This window comes from Nasonia vitripennis, chromosome 2, assembly GCF_009193385.2.
Source record: "Nasonia vitripennis strain AsymCx chromosome 2, Nvit_psr_1.1, whole genome shotgun sequence".
NCBI classification, from domain to species: Eukaryota; Metazoa; Arthropoda; class Insecta; order Hymenoptera; family Pteromalidae; genus Nasonia; species Nasonia vitripennis.
The window spans coordinates 1,585,068-1,608,933 of record NC_045758.1 but is presented as its reverse complement, the minus strand read 5'-3'; the positions used below and the strand labels follow the sequence as shown (position 1 = coordinate 1,608,933).

The 23,866-nt window shown below is 48.4% G+C and overlaps 1 protein-coding gene across 3 annotated transcripts in view; it reads right to left on the bottom strand.

Annotated features, from left to right (window-relative positions):
• LOC100678997 (transcription factor mef2A) overlaps positions 1-23,866 on the bottom strand; it is a 31,706-nt gene that overhangs the window by 5,370 nt on the left and 2,470 nt on the right. The window contains exon 2 of one of the 3 annotated variants that reach the window (XM_031922717.2): positions 21,934-22,995. In XM_031922717.2, the coding sequence (XP_031778577.1) occupies positions 21,934-22,024 (91 nt within the window). In that variant the 5' untranslated portion in view covers positions 22,025-22,995. Of the gene's footprint in view, positions 1-1,674; positions 1,997-18,139; positions 18,869-21,933; positions 22,996-23,866 lie in introns of those variants that run through there. The other 2 variants (XM_003423992.5, XM_031922718.1) reach the window with 2 other exon arrangements.

Below are 23,866 nucleotides of genomic sequence, written 5' to 3'. Positions count from 1 at the left end.
GAGAAGCTGAGCTACATTCGCGGCTATTCTATAAATTCTAGCGTGTAATAGATAGCGAGCCGACCATTCATTGCCAATGAGTACGTACGTGTATAACGAGTGTAAGTACAGAGGTGAGCGAGCGAATGAACTCGATTTAGCAACTGGCTTGGAGATAAAGCCACGATTGATAACACGGCGACCCTTCGTATATAAGGTGTTCGGAATATCGATCGACGAGCATCAGCGGACAAAGTGTTATTTTTCGCGCGACGACCCTGACAATAGCCGATGCGATACATCAGTCCACACGTATATACGGTCCCCATTCACACCGGCCGAGCGGAGAATGAACTCTACTTTTCTCGCTCTATAGAACAACAAGGCGAACTGCGCATCAGCGCTCTGGTACTTATTACTCGTTACAATTGAAAAATTTCAGCCTTTGCGACTTTTCAAAACAGCGACAAAAGCCTATATGCTGGAAACACGCAAGCCGTTAAGTAATAGGCGCAGCGTAACAAACGCTCGCTCGTGTTTTCGCCGCTTCTCTAAAAATAGGCCCGCGGTGCACTATTCGCCAACGAGAATGCACACACACTGCGGCGGCGCCGAGGGAACGAAAGAAACCAGAACGCGCAAATAGCTGATTAGCCTAATCTGCGCGGATAAACAGGGAGAGCGAAAAATAGATTCGAATAGCGACGTGTGAACGAGCTCTCATTCGCTGGATTGCTTTTTAATTATAAGCAGAGGAAAAATATTTAACTTCGAGCAAGGATGACAAGGATCTCGCGTTGCATCGCTATAACAACAGCGAGTCATAAACAAAGCGCGCGAGTGATCACCACCACCGACGACGACGACGACGACGCGCACTGCAGCTGATAACGATATTATTGTTATACGAATATAACCGCCGCGCGGCCTGCTTTCGCTCGCGCTCGTCGTCGTTATCGCGACGATTTCGGACGCTGCAGTTATTGTTTAGTCTTGAAGCTCCTATATATATAAACTCTGGGATTATCGGAAAATCCGCGGCGCAATATAAGTAACGTCGAAGAAATTTCGAGGGAATTTTGCGCGGGAAACTTCCTCTAGAAATCTTCCACCAAGTCTGCCCGTCTTCTGCGCAAACATATTCGCCGATAGTTTCCAGCCGCGCGCGGAGGCTTTATTTCAGGCAGGCTGGCGGTGTATATAGAAAAATTTTCGCGCACGCAATTTCCGAGCGGAAAAGTTCGGGCTGTACGTATATATATATCCCCTTCGCTCGAGCGGAAACGAATTTATGGCAATTGAAGAGGGAGGGCCGGGTCTCGCGATATATACACATATACATGCGCATATACCTGTAAGGAAAAGGCGAGGAGTCAGCAGGTAATTTTCGCGAGAGAGAAATTTCGTACACTTGCCGCGATCGATTTTATATATAGCTCGAGTCAGCGGTATATTGCGCGTCAGTCGCATCAGCGGACGGATATAGGGAACAAAGAGAGTGGCGTGTGTTTGTACGATGCAAGCGCGCATTTTCTCGCGCGCGCGGCGTCCCGATTTTCGTAATCCGTTTCGCAAAGAGCAAGCGCTGCGCAGTTATATATTGTATTAGAGGGAGAGCTAATTGGACGGTTCTGCGCCGCGGATGGATTTCTCGAGAGTTCCTTTCGATTAGCCAAAATCAATCAAGTCCAATACCGTTTTTTCCTATATGCTGCTGGAGTTGATCGCACAAGGTGGCTGTTTTTCTTTCTCCCCGTGATCTCGTATCCATTAGCGCCAAATGTACATACGCGCGTCGCGTCTAATGAAAAAGGAACACACGCGCGAGCCTCCTCGCAAATTACAAAGCTTTACGATGTAAAAGCCCGAGAGGAAAACACACACACACACACACACACACACACTCGCGCAGGATGCATTATACGCGCCCGCGTTATGTGCCGGGGACACGAAAAAATGCGCATCAAAAGTTCAAGCTTTTTCTGTATGATAAAAAAGAAAAAATTTTCCAGGCCAACAGCTCTCTGCTTTGTGTGACTATATGAATTATAAGCGACCAATCAAATTAACGGGCTGATTATAGTACGGCATTACGGGAATTAAACCACGACGTTAAAAGGTGAATCGGTTAATCGAACACAGAAATCCGCAGTACACTGGAAGCTAAGCGCCCTACACGGGCTTTTATTTACGATCGGCGGGGAATTTTCCCTCACTTATACGAATTTCGCACCGTTTCCCCCTCTCACCAGCAGATATTCACCTTTTTGTTTGCTCGTATAATGGCTCCGACAAGCCGAATATAAATTGGCTTTTCGGGGGATGAATCCCGCACGCGAATTGTTTTGTTTGGCTTCTCTCGCTCGCGGCTCTCTCTCTCTTTCGAGAGGCTTTGACGAGAACGTTTAGATTGAATATTCAAATCTCGGCTGAATATTCATCGGATTATACACAGTGCGACGGGGGGGGGGGGGGTCGATTCTCGACGCGCTTCATTAGGTTTTTCCATAAGGGCGCGTAATTTTACGGAAGGATTACACGCGTTCCGGCTGACTTTGAGACTTGACCTGATTATCAAGACGTCGCGTGTGTGTTGAAAGATTGCATCAGCGTTTGTTGTTAATTTAATCGCGAAAGATCGTTATCCGCATCTTTCGTATGCGTACACCGCCGAATTATCTAATATTTATAGCCTACACATCGATCGGTTTGATCGATCGATCGATCGCGTGTCATACACGGCGCCGATAACAAAGGAGCGATATCGATACCCCCTAGAAAGTTCTCTCACCACAGGCTTGAACTGATGCCAAGCAACGAGGGATTTCTCGCGCTTTTAATAAACGCATGAATTTCATCCTGAGCTTTATTCACACGCCCTTTTTATGACATTATTAGCCCGTTGTGCTGGCATTGTGGGATTTATAAATGAGCGCGCTGATTTATGCGACTGAAGCACATATAACGACGCGAGCGATATCTTCTTATTAATAATCGCGCGTATATGACCGAAAGCTTCCACTCGTCACGCGCATCTCAGCGGGTAACTTTCCAGCCCCGAAAAGTGCACCTGTCCCCCGCAAGGCCGCGCTCGGCTTTATATTTTCCTGCGCATACTTTTCCGCAGAGTCTCTCACCGCGGCTAAGCGGATCAGCGTCGCTTTACGTAACGACCTGTACGCGCTTGGCGGCGTATAGAAGGAATCGGTGCGGCGGATTTTTTTTTCTCTCTCCCAGATCGTCCGCGACGATGCGCCAAGTGGAGGGACCTCTTGCGTCGCGTCAAATATTTGATACGTCCACGCGTTAAATTGCTCGTTATGCAATCGACCGACGTCGAGAGGCTGACTCTAAATATTTCAGTCGCCCGTGTAAACCTATACGTTGTTGAATTCGAGACACTAGTATTTGGAAAAGCTCTTTGTTGCGACTCGCTTTTGAAAATCGGGATTCATTCACCCGTTTCGCGAGCCAGAGAGATTCGAAAATGTTTTTCTTGGCCGACTGCCGAAGGTCGATCGTCAGCCGTTATTGTATACGCGCATCTCGCGGCGCCGACTATTTAGCTTTGGATTTAGATCGGGATTATTTATTCGACGCCTCGCGTGTGTCGTCTCCCCGCCGGCGAGTGCGCCGAACACGTCGCGAAAATTGTCGTTGAGTCCCCGCTGTCCCAAGGCTCGAGATGATGAAAAAAACAGGAGAGTCTGCATGCTTTTTATTTCGCGACTTTTCTATTTTAGCGCTCTACAGTTATTGGCGATCGTGTTAACACGGGCTCGTTAAGTATCCAATCAAAGCGCGGCTTGTGTATAAAACAGAAAAGCCGAAGCGCGTGTTTGTCGTAGAGCAAACATGGTTTTCGCGTTGTTCTGTTTGGCTGCACTGGTCGTCGGTGGTGAAGGTGAGTGAGAGAGACATTTTCAAATAAAAGCGTTGTTGTATGTCCGAACAACTGCCCGAACAGCGCAAGGATACGGCCGCAGAAGGATGGTCAATTCCCTTATGCGGCCTTGCTCTACTACGGCGACGAGGTCTACTGCGGTGCAACGATTTTTCACAAGCGCTGGGACCTCACGGCGGCTCACTGCATCCAACAGTATATGTTATTTTCCACTGCTACGCGTAATTTTATAATCATAGGAGAAATATTCAATTCTCCCCTCAGTGACAAAAAGGAAGGGGAATACGTACTACCGCGCGGAGACATTGATTCGCCGCACGGAGCTTTCATTTTTTTTCTCGGAAGAAGAGAACAACGTGAGTAGAGTGTCGCTTGGATTCACGAAATTTCGAATAAACTTTCTTACGCTGTAACGCATATAGGGTCTCGAGTTTGTCATAAACGACAGCGGACAGAGACATCGAATTCAACCAAAAACGTAGCAGCGATTCCACTGGCAACCTACGTCGAATCCTACGATAATGAAAACGGCATAATCTTAGGATGGGGAAAGACTCGCGTAAGCATATATACACAGATCTTTTCGAAATCAGCTGCTTTTCACCGATAATTTTTCATTGCAGTGGGTCAAGCCGCAATTTCCCAATACGCTCGCTCCTGTTCGGCCAAGTGCGAATCACGGCAGATTTGCACGGCGGTCGACGGCACGCAGAGCATTTTTGCAATGTTATTACCATAACTTTTCTGTAAGATGATCGTGTATCATAATGACATGTTCCGAATTCGACAGGGTGCATGGCGATATAGGCATCGGGTCAACCGCTGACTACGACTGTCGTTTCGGTGGAAGAGCCACAACCTGTTCGCGAAAGTCAGCAGCTTCAAATCCTGAATACAGGATCAGTTGACACCTTACGGCGAGCAATTGTATTCGTTTGAACAATACCTCGCGGACAACTGTTACCTTCGTCATCCCCGACTGTGTACACACTTATATCGCGTCAATTCCTAATTCACGAGTATACCTGACAAACTATAGGAGTTTCCCAGCTTGTTTCGCCAACTCGAACGACTCCCCTGACGCAGTTCCTCTATAAAACAAGTCTACGACCTAAATTAATATTCAAACAACGAACCTCAACACCCAATACCCCAGCCGTTGAATCGCATATTCGCAACGCAGGTACACACACAGCTCTCAGCGCTCTCGATACTTCCCGCCGCGAACTTATTATACGCATCCGATATTCCGCGAGAGCAGACGCCGGAGGTATCTGAAATTCTAATGTGCGGCGCGAAACCGCTTACGCGGCACTGAATTTCCAACGATGGCTTCAGCCTCGCGACGCGTGTATTTAAGGCGCAATCTCGAGAGCGCTTTCCAATCAATTAGACTCGAGGGAGACGCTCTGTACACTGTGCGCCAAGCCTCGTGTTTACCGACGAGTCGTCCTGCGCGAATCGTCCTCGAGACGGAAGAAGAAGCGTTAATTCGCTGAAAAAGCCACAGGGACGCGCGAGGAAGAAATTGAAAAGGCAAAAGTTATCTCTTCTCTCCCCTGGAGGTGTAGATGGGAGCCAGAGAAAACTAGTTTGTAAACTCGAATTTCGCTATAGGCATCCCCCGCACTGCACGTCTTGGCACCATCGTCAAACTTCGTTGTTGTATATAGGATAGAGCGCGCACTGTCCCGTATGATAATTTACTCTTGTAAATAAAAAGAACAACAAAAGCTGCAATTTTCACACGCTCCTCCGTTACTTAGCTTGGCTGTACAGTGGGACAAGATTGATGAACCCGATGCAGCGCGGTTACGAATTACAAAGAACTCGCGGCTATAGAGAGCAAAACGAGAGCAACGCGCGAGGCAAGGCTTTTAGCCGTCGCGCGACACGCGAGAATATTCGCGGCGCTGCATAGCAGCGATTTGCCATTCGTCACGCGGCCGACGACGATGCGACTATTATACGTCAGAGTTTTCTTCTGCTGAACAAAGAAGCTGCTGCGCGTATACAGTCTCTGTTTCTTGTGTACAAGGTGCATACCGCATCGTGTGCGTGGTGAATTTTTTTTTTTTAATCCCAGTACACGTCGTATCGGCTTCCGCCGCGGTTTAACAGCCGGGAATTATTTTTTAATTGCACGCGTAATGCCTACGCCTATACGCTGTATTAATCCTCTTCTCGTTTGTTTTGCAATTACAGACGTGATCCCGCGCGCGGTATAACGGATGGATCCGGTACGCGATGTATATACGCGGCGTTAGTCAGCCGAGCGGAACAAGTGTCGATAAATTCAGCGGCAACCGACAGACGGACGCTATGCGCGTTTCGGTGCAGCATCAGGTAACGGATGACTGTCGGTTGTGAGACAAACTAGCGCCTTCGAGTGCGATCTAACCGACGGGTTTTGTTATGCGAAATTCTCCGCAGTGTGTGTTTACACAAACGTCTCGTATTTTTACGTAAGATAAGGTGCTGGAATACTCGACCGTGGAGCATTACCATAAAGAGTCGAAGCGCACATACACAAACGCGTACTGGTCCTGTACAATATAGCCTTCTTAGGTAAGAAACCACTACACTCTAAATCCCAAGGCACACATCCGCGCCGAGCACGAAAATTCGGCGGGGCTCTCTCCGCAAGCTCGAAAGCTTTCAGGCACGAACCGCGTGTCATTACGGCCCCGTATACACGTCGGCTAAATCGCTCTCCACCATACTCTTCCGCCTGCTATATAGCCGAGAGTAGCCGAGCAATTTACGAAAAGTCTCACGAGAGTAGAGAGCCTATAAAAAATCGCTGCGCGAGTGCAATTAGGGCCGTTTAAGGAGAGGCCGTAAAGAGCGTTTGTTTGCCGACGCTAGCGTAGGCAGCTACTATCGATCCGGAACTGCGGCCAAAAACTCGCGACGATTATTATATCCGGAAGCGCGCTTCTACTGCTGGAATTTAATCGCGGTACATGCGGCCGACGGATATTGCCACCGCTGCAGATTTATCGGGTCGAGCTTTTCTTCTCTCTGTGGCGAGTTGTTTCGCTGATTTCGAAGGAGGACGACAATACAGAGACGTTGCACGCTCGCGTCTGTTGTGTATGCGATAGTGTATCGGTCGGAAATTTTATATTAATATAGCCGGCTATTTTCGAGAGGGAGTAGGGCATAGTCGATAATCCAATAAAATTGATTTCCAAAGCGGCTTTCGCTCTCTACTCTCAGTGTCTTTGTGATCGTAAATACACGTCCAATTAATCATCGGTCAAAGCCATTGATCGCTCTCGCAGTCATTGATAAATCCCTCGGGAACGATATCACACGCGCCTATAGTTATTTTTCATCCCAATAACCCCGTCGTCGATCGTCGATTATGCGTATAGGTACACAGACGGAACTTTGCGCGTATGAAATTGCGTCGTTGTTCGCTGCTGCAGCCTATACGCTTCGTTACACGTGTCTTTCAAATGCGCTACAGGATTGAAAAGACCGTGATTAAATTTCAATTGGGCGGCAAACTCTCGTCAAAAGTATGCACGACGCAACTATATCATGCATAGTGGACGCGAAATGATTTAGCGTAATTGCCAATTACACGCGCGCGGGCGTAACTCGATCGACGCGAGCTCGAATTCGTTAATCAACGCGCGCGAAAAGTTAGGATGGAAAAAATCGGGGATAATTAGGCTTCTTTGTTATGCTTTAAAGAGAGAGCCCGATCCATCAGCCATGATCAAAGCTGCAGCGGGCGAGAGCTTCCGAGAATCGCAACAATGTTTCGTTTCCTACGCGCCGAATACGCTTTAAAAGCTGCGCGCGAGCTTTGTACACACGCGTGCAGACGAAACAAACACGGAGCTTAATTAAACACTGATTCCGCACCACATAAACTAGACGAGACTTTTACGCTCGTGTTCAAAGAGGCAATATATACGGGACACGGTATAGCAATGTAACGAAATATATGCGGGAGGGTATATAGAGCTTGCGAGAGTACGCCAGAGTATAAGGGTCTTTATGAAAATTCAGGGCCTCGTATACTATATAACCTTTTTCGTTTCTCGCTCACTGCGATTTCTCTCCAGCAAGTTTGCATATAAAGCATCGTCGAGTGTGTGCACACACATCGTAGGTCGAAGTTATATACTCCAGTCGAATCAGAACTTTCGGTATACACTCACGTACGAGCCAACGTGTATACACTCGACAGCGGCGAAAATCCTCGACTCTAATTAATCAAACGCTATACGTATATACGTACGGCTCATCGCAGGTGTTCATCACATCGCAGCTATATACATATATTATAGGATCCACTCGTCTGAGAGAGACATCTCATTAAGCGGGAGAATCCCCCGCACGCGTACACATACTCTTATCGTTTGCACGCTCGAGGAGAGACAAAATGGAGCAGAAGGGTCGCCCCGTTAATAATCTTAATTTCGAGGCTTTAAAGCGTGCACACAGCATCGCGTAACTCTCTAACTCGATCAAGGAGCCGTGTGCGCGTGTGAATAATCAAGAACGAGCTCCCGGATAAATAATCGAGAGAGACTCGAAAACCCCCCGGAAATTCAGCGCAGCCTCGCATGCATAACTCATCGCAAGCTCGTAAAGCTTTCATCCACGCGGGAAATTTGAATTTTTCATGCCTCGCGCGCGCGCAAAAAAAAGAGAGCCTTCCCGTTGATTGTATACGAGGGAGTTAATCGTAACGAAAAAAAGGGTGAAGAGCAAGTCGTGCGGTCACAGTCGATGCGGCTATATCGATACGAACGTGTCGAGAGCTTTTCGCGCGCTGAAAGTTTAATGCGAGAGCTGGGACGTTTTTTCCGCTTTTACGAGGCGCTCGGGAGCAACGATGGCTGATTAAAGCTTCATCGTTCCGACTGAAAGTTTTACGCGAGCTTGATTTCGATTATTCGGAGCTTTTCATTGTCCCTACATATTGTAAGGAAAAATTAATATGTATGATGCTGCGGCCAACTCGAAAACCGATAATTGACTCAAGAGCGCATTATCCTCGTGTGCATGTATACGCCATCGGATCCACACGCCGCCTCGATACACATTGCGCAGAGCGTGTCTATATGCCCGGGATGTATAACCGACTCCACCCACGCATCTCCGGAACGTTTTGCGTCAACGCTCGATGTTTAGGTGCCTGTTCTCTCTCTCTCTCTCTCCCTCACACTTTTTTCTATTTTCTCTCTATCTCTCGACTTGCACAGCGTCTGGCCACCGCTGGCTCTTTTGTGCCGTCGAAAGATAGAAAGAGACCTTTCGTCGCGAACTTGCTCTTTGTCTAGGCTTATCGGCTTTTTTCTCTCGCACACGAGCGCTCCTTGAACTTGATTTTCGTGGGCGGTCGGTGTGTGTAATGGGAAAATAAAATTATCACACGAGCGGAGTTTCTATAAACGCAAAGTGTTTATACTCGGGTGACTCGTGTCGCAAGCCGTATTGTCTTACACGCAGACGCCTGTGGAACTAGATATCGCGCGTGTATTGTATATATTTAGATCGAAAAATTTCGCAGCGCGAAAATAATACACACGCTGAGTTATCTAATATAAGGAAAGCAGCTGTTGGCGCCCGTTTTCAAAATCTCTCTCCGCACGAATTATCATCATACACAGGGCTCGCGTCGGGCGTACAATTTATCGCCTCTATCAAACAGCGGATGTCGTATACATTGTTTCGCGCGAGCATCGATATAATCGAGATCGCGATAAAGCGCTCTCTGAATAAATTTGATCTGCGCGAACGCGCGGGAGGTCGAAAAACGACGAGCCATCAACTCGGGGCCGAGATCCCAAATTCATTACGCCTCCGATGGCAATCCTTCAATCGTCCTCCTCTAGCTCTCTCTCAAGAGAGAAGCCGATCAACGCCCTTACAGGCAAAACAATCCGTCAATCCGCGTCCGCCTATGAAGGGTCAGCTCTATGCACGCACACACACACAGACGCGCGAAGCCACGTGTCTGCAGCCGCGTCGTAGACCTGATGTTCCTAGGGTCGCTATTATCCAATAGTTGGGGATGTCGGGGGAGACAAAAGAGCGCCTGCGCCGTCGGCATCTACGTCACGCGGAATAAGAGCGGATCGAACGCGTTGGTTTATTTATTGGAGGCTCCGATCGTGCGCGAGGGTACATTTTTAGCTCCTTCGTTGTCTGAGAATTAATTTTTTATACCACGGGGCGAGTGACTCACGTGACGCTCGGATTTTCGTGTACAGGTTGACCGGAACAGCGTATATTACTCACCTGCAACAAAAAGAGAAAAAATGTCAATCAATAATTACGTTCTTCAAAATTCGCTAAAAGCAGACGTCTCTGCGCAACGTCGCAATCTCGAAGCCTGCGCGATTAACCCTATCGGCTCGCGCCGAGAATAGCCCGATCTCTTCCTCCTCTCCCACACCGCAATCACTGTCCATTAGGCTAATAATGCACATAAGCTATAGCAGGAAACGTCGCGCTGGACTGTTTCTTGTTTCTCTCTTTCTCTCGCGGCGAGTACTTATATTAACGCAGTAGAGCATAACGCAAAACTCGGCCGATAAGATAGCGCGATATTTTATAATTCGAAAAGCGCTCGACGACAACACTTGCGTCCGCACAAAAATACACGCAGTAAAGCTTTATTATTCGGCGAGCCGTAAAAGACGCGACGCAACGACGGCCTCCAGACTGACGACAAAGCGACTCGTGATGCGCGTTTGCGAATCGAAAAATGAGGGACGAGATAGGCAGCGAAGTGTACGCGCTCGCAATAATAGCGAGTTAACGCGGCGGATAAGAGACGAGATGTGTTTTCGAGAAGAAGCTCATACTCGCTCGAGCATCGAGGAGTAATGAAAGTTTAATGAAACGCCTCTCGGCTTAATATGCTAATTTAGCCTTCATCTTCGCGTTAAGCGGTTACGTTTTAATGAAATCGCACCACACCCCCGTTGTTTTCATCAAGATTTCATCGGCCCCCGCCTAATTGCACGCTCGTCGTCGAGTGTTTGGCTTGTTCCGCTCTCGACAAACACATCAGCCCCGAAAAAGAAGGAGCTGCCGCGCGGAGACTCGTGTCCGCTCTCGAACTTTCGACAAAGCAGAGAGAGAGAGAGAGAGAGGAAAAAAAAACATTCCGTCCGTCGCACACTCGCCGAGAGAGAGAGAAATCCGAGCGTGTATACTTTTCTTCGTTTTTTTTTTTGTTGTACAACGCCAACGTCGTAGGAGAGACTCGATCTCCCTTGTGTGCGCTGAGAGCTATTGCTCGATTTGCATCGAGGCGGAAACGAACGCCGCGTATGTGTACTGCGGCGACCTTGGGCCGATATCATCTGCGTCGCAAAAATCGGTACACCTTGTTATGCTATATACTGGTTGAATTGGTGCGTGTTTTGCAGAGCCAGCGGATCGAGTCTGCTTACCACCGTTCGCGAACAAAAAAAACAAAAAAAATGATGGGGGATCAGCCCGAAAGAGGTATGCAAATCCGCACGTGTCGCGAAATTACCTCCGATTCTTATCCCCCGCTCGAGCGCAATCGGCCGAAAAGCATCTCTCTCTCTCTCTCTCAACTTGAATATTTCCGATCACGAATTCGCTGATAAGACCCTCTTTTCTTATTCACGAATTCAGCGAGTCTTCTTCTCTTTTCTTTTCTTTTTCGTTCAGACAGAGAGAAAAGCGCGATTTTGAGAGAGTCTGTCTATCGCGTGCGCGGATTCGATCCGACGCTCGACGTATATACTGTTTCAGCTGCAATTCGCAGCGGTAAAATATTTACGAGGCGTATAGAGCCGCTGCTGGTAGCACTGGTTGCTACGAGTTTGACGCAAACACACTAAACAAACTGCACGTCGGCTGAATTTCCTCGGTTAAGGGCTGCTCGAGAGAGACTCGCCGGTAAATACGATTAACCTTAATCGACGTCGTCGGCTATAAACGGAAGTCGCTGCTTGTCTCTCTCTCTCTCTCTCTATCTCTCTCTAGCACTGCTTTAAGAGGCTGCGCGCGCGAGGTCGCCTCAAAGACGTTATTGTAATTTCTTCTTCTCCGCGTATAATACACCATGTGGCAAACAGGTGACTCGCCCTCTACAACGGGCTTGTTATTGCCGAGCGTTATCGTCGATAGAGAGAAAAGGAGAAGCGACAGGATCGCAACGACGTCGCAATTTGGACGAAATTGCAGCGTAAGCCTCGCGCGCGAAAATAACTCGATCAAAATTGTCAATTAGCTTCATCATCATCGCGCGCGCGCAGTGCGCAGTGGTGTATGTATACATATACGGTGCAGGCGGACGGCGAGGAGTAAACATCTCCGATTATCCGAGCGCGAATCTCGGGCAGATTAATTCCGGCCACTTCTGGCGGTGTCAGTAGCCGACTTGCGCGAGGTCGCCCCCGTATATATAGGTGTGCAGAGCGTTATGAGCTATATATCTACGGCTCTCTCTCTCTCTCTCTCTCTCTCTCTCCGTCTCGTTCGACTCTGTCTCTCGCTCTGGCGTCGTTATCTTTTACGAGCTAAGGCTTTGCCAGTACTCGTAATTGGGTATCGGGATTATGGAGTTGGGATTACCGGCGTCTAGTTGAACAAGACGGTATTATATATATATATACCACGTATGCTTTCGTTCGATAACAGTAGCTGGATAGGGCATTAATTCCCCCGGATATCGCGCGTTTGCATAAAAAGCCAGAGCTCTTATCCGATATACCATATAGTACAGTATATTATTCGGCCCCCGAAAATCTTCTCCTTGCTCTTACTCTCTTCCGGGTAACACCCCCGACAATGTGAGAGGGATGTAGCTCTCGCGCTGTATTATTCGAGAGAGAAACCGGCCACCCGTGGCGATGTATATGGGGATAATGGACGAAAATGGAAGCCCTGTAATGTCCATTTAATCAAATCGCGAGTTGATTAAATTTCGATCACGTCGTCGAGAGAGTTCCCATCGAATGTAGTTTCGCTACTCCGCAACGTTGAGCCATCTTCACGAAAGTATAGCTAAATTTTAATAAGCCCGCGTAAATTGACGAGAGCCGTTTAGTCGCGGGGCCGGAGTCACGTTACTCCGCTCTGCTATGACGTTGCGACCCAATTCTCCCCGTGTATACTTTGTACACTCGTATATTCTCCGTTAGCGAAGCCCAGTCGTTCTCTTATCGGTCCCGATTTTTCCTCGCGCCATTACTCCGAAATGAGAAATAAGTAATTCGCGCGCGCAGAGAGAGAGAGAGAGAGAGAGAGAGCGCGTTTATTCCGGCGCTGCACTGATTAAGCACCGAGACGAATCTCCGTGGAAATTATTGCTCCGGCGAATGTTGCGATAAAGCGCGCGTGTAATTAATTATACCCGAACCGAATAATCAGCAGGCTTGGAATAATGCATAGAACGAGGCTGTGCGTTGTACACGCAAAAGCATCGTACGCGTACACTGTACAGCTTGGAGTGCAGTCTATTTTTAGCTCTTCTTCCGGCGGAAGCCGACGGCGCATCATCATCAGCATCAGCAGCATCGCGCACGCGAGTGTCTACACATCGCGCCGCGCGCGAGAGCCGAGAGGTCAAAGGCAGCGGCATCTTATCGTTAACCAGTGCCGATAGGGGGCACTTCCGGTTTCCGGCCGTTTAGCCGCGAAAATTGCGCGACTCGGCTCATTTGCATCAGCTGTAGGAGTGCTACTGCTGCACCTTACGCTTGTATTGCTCAATCGGAGTGCTTGTATACAGTCGTGGAAAGTATTATAATATTGTTGTCCTCGGAAAGTTTATCGCTCGGTCGACGTGTATGTATAGTATTTATGCAATAGGAGAGCCTCGTCGGCGGCGGTGGCGCGCCGCGGTCGGCGCACTCGAAATAGGAATCGTACCTGAAATTGCCGCACGGCCTCGCCTATTTTAGCCCCTGCGGCACTGCATAACCGGCGCGGCTGCGTCAATTTCACCGATGGCTTGCTTTATACTCTCGCGCAGCAGCTGTACGGCGTGAATCTGCGCCAGCTGCGACTTTCTAATTTTCAGCTGTCACCGGTTCTCTATAATACTCTGCGGATACACGAAGAACAATTAATTGGAGCTACAAGAAGCGTGAAACGAAAAAATTTGAATTTTGAAAGCGAGCCCAGATTTATTGCTCGATTGAAAGTTCGTTATAGCGCTCTCGATATTTCGTGCGCGGGGGGAAAACACGCGCCAATTTTCCCGCGCTGCGGCGGCGCCGTCTAAATAGCCGAGGCGTAATTTACGACTGTAAACAAGTGTGTTGCTAAACCGCCGGTGGATCTTGTGGATGCATGCACGCTCGAACTGCGATGAATAATCCATCCGCGCGTGTCATTATGCAGCCGCGCACAAATCACAAAAGCCCTAGTCGCGCTCGGATCAAAGCAAATTCTTTAACGAACGGCATAAACAAGCAAGTTCAACGCTTTATTGTTATAGCACAGTAACGAGTTTCTCCAAGGAAAGAAAGAGCTGCTGGCAGCACACGGCGCTTCGAAATTCAGAACGCGCGCACTCGTACGAAAAATCGCAGATAGACACGTATGGGTCGTCATCGGCACGTGCTTAGAAACTGTCCTCTACGTGTGCACATCTAATTTCTATCGCATTCTTCCCTGTCGTTGCGAAAGCGGCAGAGTCGCGCGTTCTAGCTAGAAGCCGATACAACACTCACACTCTCTCTCTCTCTCTCTCTCTATTCTCGCTTTCCACCGAAAAGTTCAGCAGCAGCAGCGCCGAAAGAGAGAGGTGAGCGTCCGCTCGAAGAATGCCTTTGACTCGTCGCGCGATCCTTTTTTAGCGACCCAGTTCAGGCCCGGGTGGTATTATTTTCCTCGGCGCCGGGGCACAGCAGCAGCGGCAGTATAGCGATGATTCAGCTCTGGCGTCTCGTGTCTCGTCGCCGCCTCGATTACAGCCTAGTTACCGGTTTGCGGTGTACCCGAGAGCGTGTAAACATGCGGTTTTCCTTTTCTTCATCCGTCCATACTCTCTTCTCTCTATTCGTGTAATTGATCGGGTTTTTTTTTTGTTTTTTTTTTTCAATTAATCCGTCTGCAGGCGAAGTGTTTTTTTCTCGGTTGGGAGAAAGTCGCGCGAGTTATTGCGATAGAGCGCAAACGACGGAGTACTTTTATGCCTCGTTGGTAAAAGCATAAATTAGCGCCAAAGGCCCGAAACGTGTTCTCTCCCCCTTATCGAATTCGCGCAATCGATAGCCCCGCAGACATATGCGGAAAAACAATTACGATTCACCTCTTATCGCGTGTGTTTACTCGATATACTTTGTTTTTCCTCCTTCACTTTCTAACTGCGGCGACCTCGAGCCGCCGCTGACGCGAGTGGCTACGTGCACGGACACTTGGCGCTGATGACGAATTCGATCGGCGAGCGATCGGTTTATTGCTCGATTGTTTTTTCGTCTCCGCGCGTGCGTGTATGATTCAGAAGCGACGCGTAGGAGGCTATACTACTAGCTGCTTCAATTTCGAGATCGTTCAGCAATCGCGATCCAATACTCATATCCAAGAGTTTTTTCAGCTCTGCTATAAGCTCGGAGGAGCGATTTTATATCCGCGCGCGCCGAGTGACCCGATTTCGCTCGTGACCTTGCCACCTCTCTCGGAAACGGCGCGCGAAATTGTTTGAAAAAACAAACGCGCTCGCGGAATTCCGCCGTAAGACCTCGGAGTTTTTCATTCAGAAATCCAGACGCTCCTATATACGTATATACACTCTCATCCCTCGAGCGTTGAGATTCGCTCTCTATATAAATAGATCGTCGCTGCTCTCTCGCGTAAACCTTATTTCCGAAAAGCTCGTGAAAGCCGCGAGAAAAGAGGTAACGAGAAGACACGCGCGTCGCCTCGATAAACTATATACACACAGGCGTGTGATGCATATAACAGCGCACGCGCTTTTTATGATCGAATCGCCGCCGCGTCGCGTATACCTATATACGAGCCGATATATCGCGAAAGAGAGAATAACGCTTTTGAAAAGTGATTTACGGCCTATTGTGCAAGCCGGCCGTAAAATCGGCGCGTATTTTCGGATTACGAGACGAGAGGGCGGATTTCTAATTAAAAGCGTCGATATTATAACCGCGTGGAAGGGATATTTTTTTTACGACTTCCTCATTATCGATCATCATGGTACGTACGAATTTTTTAAATTTCGCACCGCGCGATCGACTGTTACGCGAGTCCAAGCGATACACACACCTTCGAGCCGAGCGACAGGCGCGTTACGTCGTCGCGAGCGTTTCTATTCTTAGACGTCGCGCGCGCGCGCGCGACTTTTCACTCCGACTCTCTCGCCGGTGCATGTGTCCCCGTACCTATACCGGTGTATACATATAGAATATAGATAGACACGCAGAGGCACACGAGTCTTGTACGAAGAGAAAGACACTGACACGGCGGCCTTCCGCGCTCGTTACGCTCAATTTTTTAGGAAGGTGTCCGGTTTTATCTGGTATTTATCGAAACTGCACCGTACAGGCGATATTTCGGGCTCTCGCTATTAGCCGCGAGCTATTTTTAGACCGCAGCTTGTCCCTCTCGCGCGCGGCTGACGCCTCGAGTTTTCCTCGTTAGATCAAAGAATGAGTATAGGCCATCGCGTTGTATAGATTGTCTCACTCTTATCGTGTCAACTTCGTTCGATGCACCGTCTGTGCGTCGAGCGGATATTAGAAGAAAGCTTCGTAGCTGCTGTTTATCGCTTGTTTGTTGCTCCCACTCGGCTGATAACGAATAACGCAAGTAAAACACGTGCGCACATGTGATCGTTGGCGCACCTGAGTACAACTCTTTTTATCGCATAGCGGCGCGTATTATTTCGCTTCCTTTTGTTTTTACTCCCCCTATAGCTGCTCTCGCAGACTGTACTTCTATGCTTCTTTTCAGCCCCCCCCCCCCTTTTTGCGCTCGGCAGTTATTGCTGTGCATTTACATGATTAAATTCCAAGTGTGCTATATATAAGCTAAAGCAGCCTCCCCATCAATCTTTCCGGCGAATAAAGAAAGCAAAGCGAAGGATCATTACATCTCTCGAGAGAGGCGCAGCCCACCTTGGACGATTCAGGATTGCAGAGAGTGCAGCGCGCCGCCGCCGGTTGTTTACGTCGCGACACGACGTCACGGTCGCCGAGCACGAAAATAATGCGCCAGTTTTTTTTTTTTTTTTTTTTTGCGTCGCGGCGTCGGCTATTTTTGCATTGTTGTTATTTTTTCTCATCTCGCTATCGGAAGCGCTGGCGTTTCGATAAGTGCGACCGCACGGCTCAATCGAGATAATGCGATTGAGATTGTCTTTTCTAGAACCTGAGTAGTTTCTTCGCTGAATCATACACGGAGCGATTTAAATCGCACTTTCTTTCGCCGCCGTTAGGCGAGAATGACTTAATTCGAGCGGAGCTTAATTAGCCGAATTAAGAACAATCGAGGCGATTAAGGCACGCGTAATTAGCGTCGAAGAAAGGTCTCGCTGTGACTTTCGAAAAGATAGGCATCGGTGTAGTGTTGATACAGAGCCGTCCCGGGGCTGATTTCAGAAAGGGTAAACGGCTTAATTAATCCAGTTCCGCGGAATCGAGTTATATCGAGAGTAACTCTCGGAGACTCGAGGCATCGGCGAATTTTCGACGCGACCGACGGACCAAGTGCGCTTCGGTTAACCCGTCCCGTACAGCGTAATCGAATTAGTCCTTACTTCGCATTGCGCTAATATCGTTAAGTCGAAGTTGCGCGCGACTAATGACGAAATTAGCCTGCACTGCGTCATGTGCGAACTTCCAGGCATCGTCGTCGTCGGGGACGAGTATACAGTGCTGCGGCTTTATGGACTCGCTTTGTTTAAACAATACTCGGTTCCGCGTACAGAGCTCGTCCGTACGGTGAAGGTCGATTCTTCGAAAATCGATTCTATCGACGAATCGATCGCTCCTCTTTTTTTCCCCCTCGCTGTTTATAATTTTTTCTCGCTTATACGCGCTATCGCTTGGCGCTTTTATTTACTTGGTAATGCAACGAGTCACATGAGCGGAAATAAATATTTGCCGTATGTAAGCGCTCAGATTAGATATCGAATACCTCATCATCGATAGCGACCCGTCGATATGCAATTAATAAGCGCTGATTAACGATCTAAGAGAAGTGCTAAATTGAATGCATAGTGCTCGATTTTTCGGTAAATGCTCCAGTATGTACACAAGCGCTGATTGCAGCAAAACGTACCTTTGGCTCGACGCGCGAGGTGCGATATGTTCTGCCTGAGTATCTTGAGCCACATTCTGGTGCCGAGGCCGGTGCGCTTCCCTTTGACAGCCAGGATTTCCGCTTCCACGGTCTCCACCGTGTATACAACGGTAAATAAAGATATTCCACACAAGTTTTACACGACCACAACAGTCTATCTCTCTATACGTTTTTCCACCGTCTCTCTTCTTCTCAGGGCTTTCGGCGCATCACTTTCGACGTTCGATTCCGTTTTCTCCTCTAGCTCTCTCTCTCTCTCTCTCTCTCTCTATCAGATACGAGTCGCGCACGTGAGCGAGCGGTGCAACAACGCGGCTCTCGCAGGTACAAGGCACTTTTTCGGGAACAAAATAAATCACAAATATCGTCTCTCTCTCTCTCTCTTTTATAAGTACTGCGACAGTGCAGCGCAAACACAAGCCGTGCCAAGAAGTATGCACACCTTGGCTTCTACTTATATACGTGCGTGTAACGATCGATCCGAGAGACAGTGGCTCACTGAAGAACTCGCCGGTTGCGCTATCCGTGAAATTACGAGGCGGCGCTGGCGTCGTGTGTATAATATCGTGTGCCGTGGAGTGGTGGGGCGAAACTACGCCGGCTGTGTATTTTTACGGGGGGAGGCTTACGGGTCGAGCATCACGTAGCCTAACCGTCGCCTCTCGACTATAACTATATATATACGACGTCGCCGCCACTTCGCACAAACACACGCGCGCAGCTGCCCCTCGCATCTTTTGTGCGCGATGCACAGTGCGGCCGTTCCTTCCCCTTCCAGCCTTGAGGACCGAGTGTGTTTACGTCGCGCGGGATGCAACTCGCTCCGCGCTTTGTTTATTACCGGCGATTCGAGAGACGAAAAGGCGGGAAAAATCTCGCTTGTATAAGTAATCGCCGAGAGAAACTTTCAAATCCAGCCTGACGTTTATTTTATAACGCTTTCGATCCTTATAGTCGGGCGCGAGTTTAATTTACTGCGCGGATTATTAAAATCTCGATTCCTTTTTTTCTTTTTTTTTTTTTTTTTTTTCATTTCAGAGCGAAGAATAAAGCTCTCGGCGAAAAATCCGCGGAACACGTGTATCACGTTCGTATATCGGGGGGGGGGGGGGGGGGGGCAGAATCGAGGCTCAGCAGCTGTCTCTCTTATTCGTTTTTTGTTTTCCCCCATCTCCCGCGCGAGCCGATGATAAGATTAAATCGACGGTTCGCGCGCGCAAACACAATCTCGATCGGCTGAAAAAGTTTCGGAAAATATTTGGAAAGCCTCGCGTTTATCTCGTCATAGCGATGCGTATCGGCCAGGTTTTCCTTAAAAAAAAAAAGGAGCTCGGTGCGACAGAAACGCCGTCAGCTGAGGCATAAACAAATTTTCCCAGAACCTCACCGGGGGCGCGAGTGCGTGGGTGGAGTCGACTAATCGATTCGCCGCAATTAAAGCCCGATTTTTCAGAGACGCCTCGGCATCCGTCGAAAATTGCACGCGTCTGTTTGTTGGATACTAAGCGCTTTTCCCCGAGATTGATGCCGGGGAGGATTCCGAACTGGCGATAGTGAGCACACAGTATCGGCAGTTCGGAATCGGTGATACCCAAGATCGTTTCCTCTCATCCTCCTTCGAGCTTTCGGAGAATGGACGCGATAAACTGCTGATACCGCCGAGATGCACTATATGCGTATGCGATGACTAATCGATCATTTTTCCCTTCGATTGCGCACGATCGATCATCCGGAGCGAATTTAGAAGACACGAGCGTCGATTCTTATTATAGACCCTCGCGCAGCTGCACAATTTTAGATCTAGAAGCGCAGCTTTCACGCGTATACTCGAATATTTGGCTACAGAGCTGCGATGCAATCCGCTTATCAGGCGCTGGATAATAAAAGCGCGTCAAATTTCCCGAATTCGACGTAGCGCTGAGAGAGGAGCCGTAAATTTTTACGACGCGGGCGTATATAAACTCCAAGATTCTTATCTCGCGTTGTTATGTACACATACGCGTGAAAGTCTTTGTGTAAACGCGGCATCTCGCGAATTTAAGCCCCGTAGTCGCATTACGAGGCGACTTGACCCAGATAGCAATTAAGATAAGGCCGTATCAAAGAGCTTCGGCTTTTTGCGCCGATTGTGCCGACTTTTTTTCACGATTTTCACTCGAAAAGGATAAAGATCGATAGTCCGAGTTGAAAATATTTACTCCGCATGGATCAGTCGAAAACAAACTAATCGTCAGACGCGTGTCGGACGCGTCTCGTCTATAAATAGCCCAAGCGACGATTAGCGTTCTTGGGATTCCGAGCGTCATCGGAATTGAACTCGATTTTCCTTCGCGTAAGTATCTACAGTTGACTCACGAGAGTTGCATTGAGGAAGCATTAAAGAAAATTTATATCGGCTCTTGTTGCGTTATCAGCGTGTAGGTGTGACCGTGAGTTTTCACGTCTTATTTCGGACTCGAATGACACTTGGGATTATTGCTCGAGAAACGTGTCAGTGTTGTCGTATACCTACGATAAGGATGATTTATATACGAGTTGATTAAAAATCTCGCCTTTTTTTCGACACAGTTTGTATGTGCGACATTTACAGCGCATCAATAATGCTGCGGCGTATTGATTTTTTCTGTCAAAATGTCTCATTACCGAAATCGGGCCATTATTACAGCGCGTCCTGTTCTGGTTGATTCGGTTTCGAGTCCCGGAAGCGTCGCTTTATTTTTCTCATCCCAAAAATCCGTTGAAATATCCAAGAAAATGTTTCATTCATTTTGTACGCGCCTAAGAAAATTAGCGAACAAAAGCGCCAAGCGTCACAGAGAATCCTTCAGGAAAAATGGCCTCATCCGTGTTTTGAATTTTTCAACTTTTTAAGCTCGACACTATGCACGCGTGAATTCCCAGGCTCATACACTCTCTCCTTGATTAAAAACGCAACTCGATGGGAAAAAGCGAGTTTCTCCGGGTTCCTCAAAGAACAAAGCTTTGCCCGCGAAGCTCGAAAAAATAGCAGATAGATCCGCTCTCTCTCTCTCTCTCTCTCTCTCTCTCTCTCTCTCTCTCGCAATTATCGCGTGGACGGAGAAAATTACGAGCGAGTTTCACCAAAGTCGCTAAACTGCAAAATTGAATCGAACGCGCGGATGGCGTGCCGAGCAAGAGAGAGAGAGAGAGAGAGAGAGAGAGAGGGGGGGGGAGGAGGACAACTTTCCGCCTACTGCAACTCCCTTTTGATTCGCCGAAACGCGCGAGCTTATCTCGGCCGAGTTCTACGAGCTTTTTTATTCCTATAGACGGGACAGCGCAAAGTTCTCGGCGAGATTAGAAAAGGGTAATTTTATCGTAATTTCTTTCCTCTCTTTCGCTGCTTCTCCGCGAACGTTGCGGGGGAGTAAAAGCGATTGAAATATAAACTTATGATCGAAAGCGATTTCAGCGAGCGGCTAATTGTTATATTAAAGATAATCGAAATGCGACGCGCGCGCGCGCGCGGTTGTCATCCCGCGCTTCGTCCCTATAACCGGATTAACCGAGCTTACACACACACACACACACACATACGTGGCGGCGTTTAATTATCGTGTCGAGGGAGAGAGAGTGGGCTCGGCGATTCGCTAATTAGACGATAAACGCGGCGTATTTCGGAGAGTTCGTTCGTTTCTGCGAACGTTGAGCGACGCTAATTGTCGCACGTACGTTGCTCTCGAGCGTAAGGTAAAGCTCGAAATGTTGCGCATATCGAGGGTAGCGCGGTAATAAAGTATATGTATACTCACGTGTCGAGAATCCGTTCCTCTTGGAGCCGGCGTTTTTGTTCTTCTTGTTCTTGGGGTAGAGGTTACCGATCTTGCTCTGTCCGCAACCCATTTCTGAGCCGCGCTCGAAGCGCCGGCCCTTATACGTGTGTACGCGCACTCGATATCTATACGTATACCATAGATCACTCGCGCATATTCACACCTACATCATATAATACATTTACACGACGTATACGCACTCGCAAGTAGAAGACACTTGTATTTTTTCAATCCGTTAAAGCGCGTGATATAGAAGATCCTCTTCTGATATGTCGAGGCCCTGGCGGATGAAAGATTATATATAATGGAATACAACTCGCTACTTCTCAGTCTTTTCCCGCCGCGGAGCTCTTCTGCCCTTTTGCACCTCCTTCGCTCCTCTTTGTACAGCTTGTCGTCGGATATGTCGTCGTGTGTGTGTGTGTGTGTGTGTGTGTTCCCTTGATATTGCGAAGATCCCCGTCGTCTCCGGTACCTTTACAACTATAGTCCCTTATTGTTTATTGTACAGTCTGCTCCTCCTCTCGCTGACGCTCCTATTGCTTGCTACGTGTATATATAGTGTATCTCGATATATATATATATGTATCCTACGTGTGGTCCGTGATTGTTCCTCAGCGCTGTCGATGGCTACCTGAGCCGACCTGGCAGCCAATCCATCTTGTTAGTCTCTTTCACTCTCTGTCTCACGTCCTGCAGCGCCTCATGACGTTCGTTTCTTCTATCGACTCGCCTCCGTCGCTGCAGATGGCCCTCCTCATCTCCTTCGCTTCTTCGAGGCGATAGCGATCATTTTTCGGCGATTAGGACTCGTTGCTTTTCATTTTTCAATCACAGATTTTCCTAGCTCTCAATCGACGGAGGCTGATGCTCGGGTAACTCGATTTTGCCAGCCGCAACCGAGGCACCGGCTACGCTCATGTTTTTCTTCTCCATACAGTCTTCTTTATCGTCGCTGCCTGGTTTTCCTCTTTCGCGAGGCTGCTGTTGGCTTTTCCGAAGATTACTGCCGGGAGAGGGGGGAGATTATCGAATTTGGCTCTGGAAAAAGAAGCACAACGCCGCACGTTAGCCTGGATTTTAGTGTATAATGTCGCGGAGATGCTCCTATGTGTGTCCGAGTTAAATAAATCCGAAGTATGTTAAGCCGGTTGGCGAAAAATTACGGCTTCCACTTCGAGGAACGGCCAATTTTTAACGCCGGACTGTGTCTCGCGGTTATACGTACAAGATATTCCGTTTGATCTTTCGAAACGACCGATTTTCATTTATAAGCGCTTCGCCGATGATGCGGACCGCCGCGCGCGGCTTGAATTAAAATTAACGGCCGTCGAGGAATCAACGACTCGCGAAAATTTTTCCCCCTTATATGTACGTACGATATCACTCTTCATTAGCATCGAAAGCCTGCATTTATATTAATATCAAGGCCGCTTTTCCCCGAGCGATAAACGCATTGCCAATGCATAGAAGCATCATCGTCCTCGGGACTATAATTCCGAGAGCAGTTTCAATCAAAGCGCGCGAATCTAATCGCGCCTAAAATTCCAATTCTCTCGCTCTATCGTCGATTAGTCGAGGCGCGCATACGCGCTTATCGATCCGATCCACCCCATTATCCGAACAAAAACGCACAACTGTATAGACTGTCCCTCTCCCTCTCTCGGCTGAAAACAAAGCGACGCTCGAGAGAAGCATTGAGAGAGAGCGGAAGTTGATTTTGCCGGACTGCGAATTCAAAGGACCCGCGTCGTATATACACATCGGAGCTTTTCACGCGCGTCGCGATCAATCGAGCGATTTGGACGATCCGCTGTGTCGAGAGGTTGGGAAATTATGCGAGAGCGTTGCTTTCGATATTAAAATAATCAACATCGAAATGAGGCTCATTGCGCGTGACAGGCGTGTGACA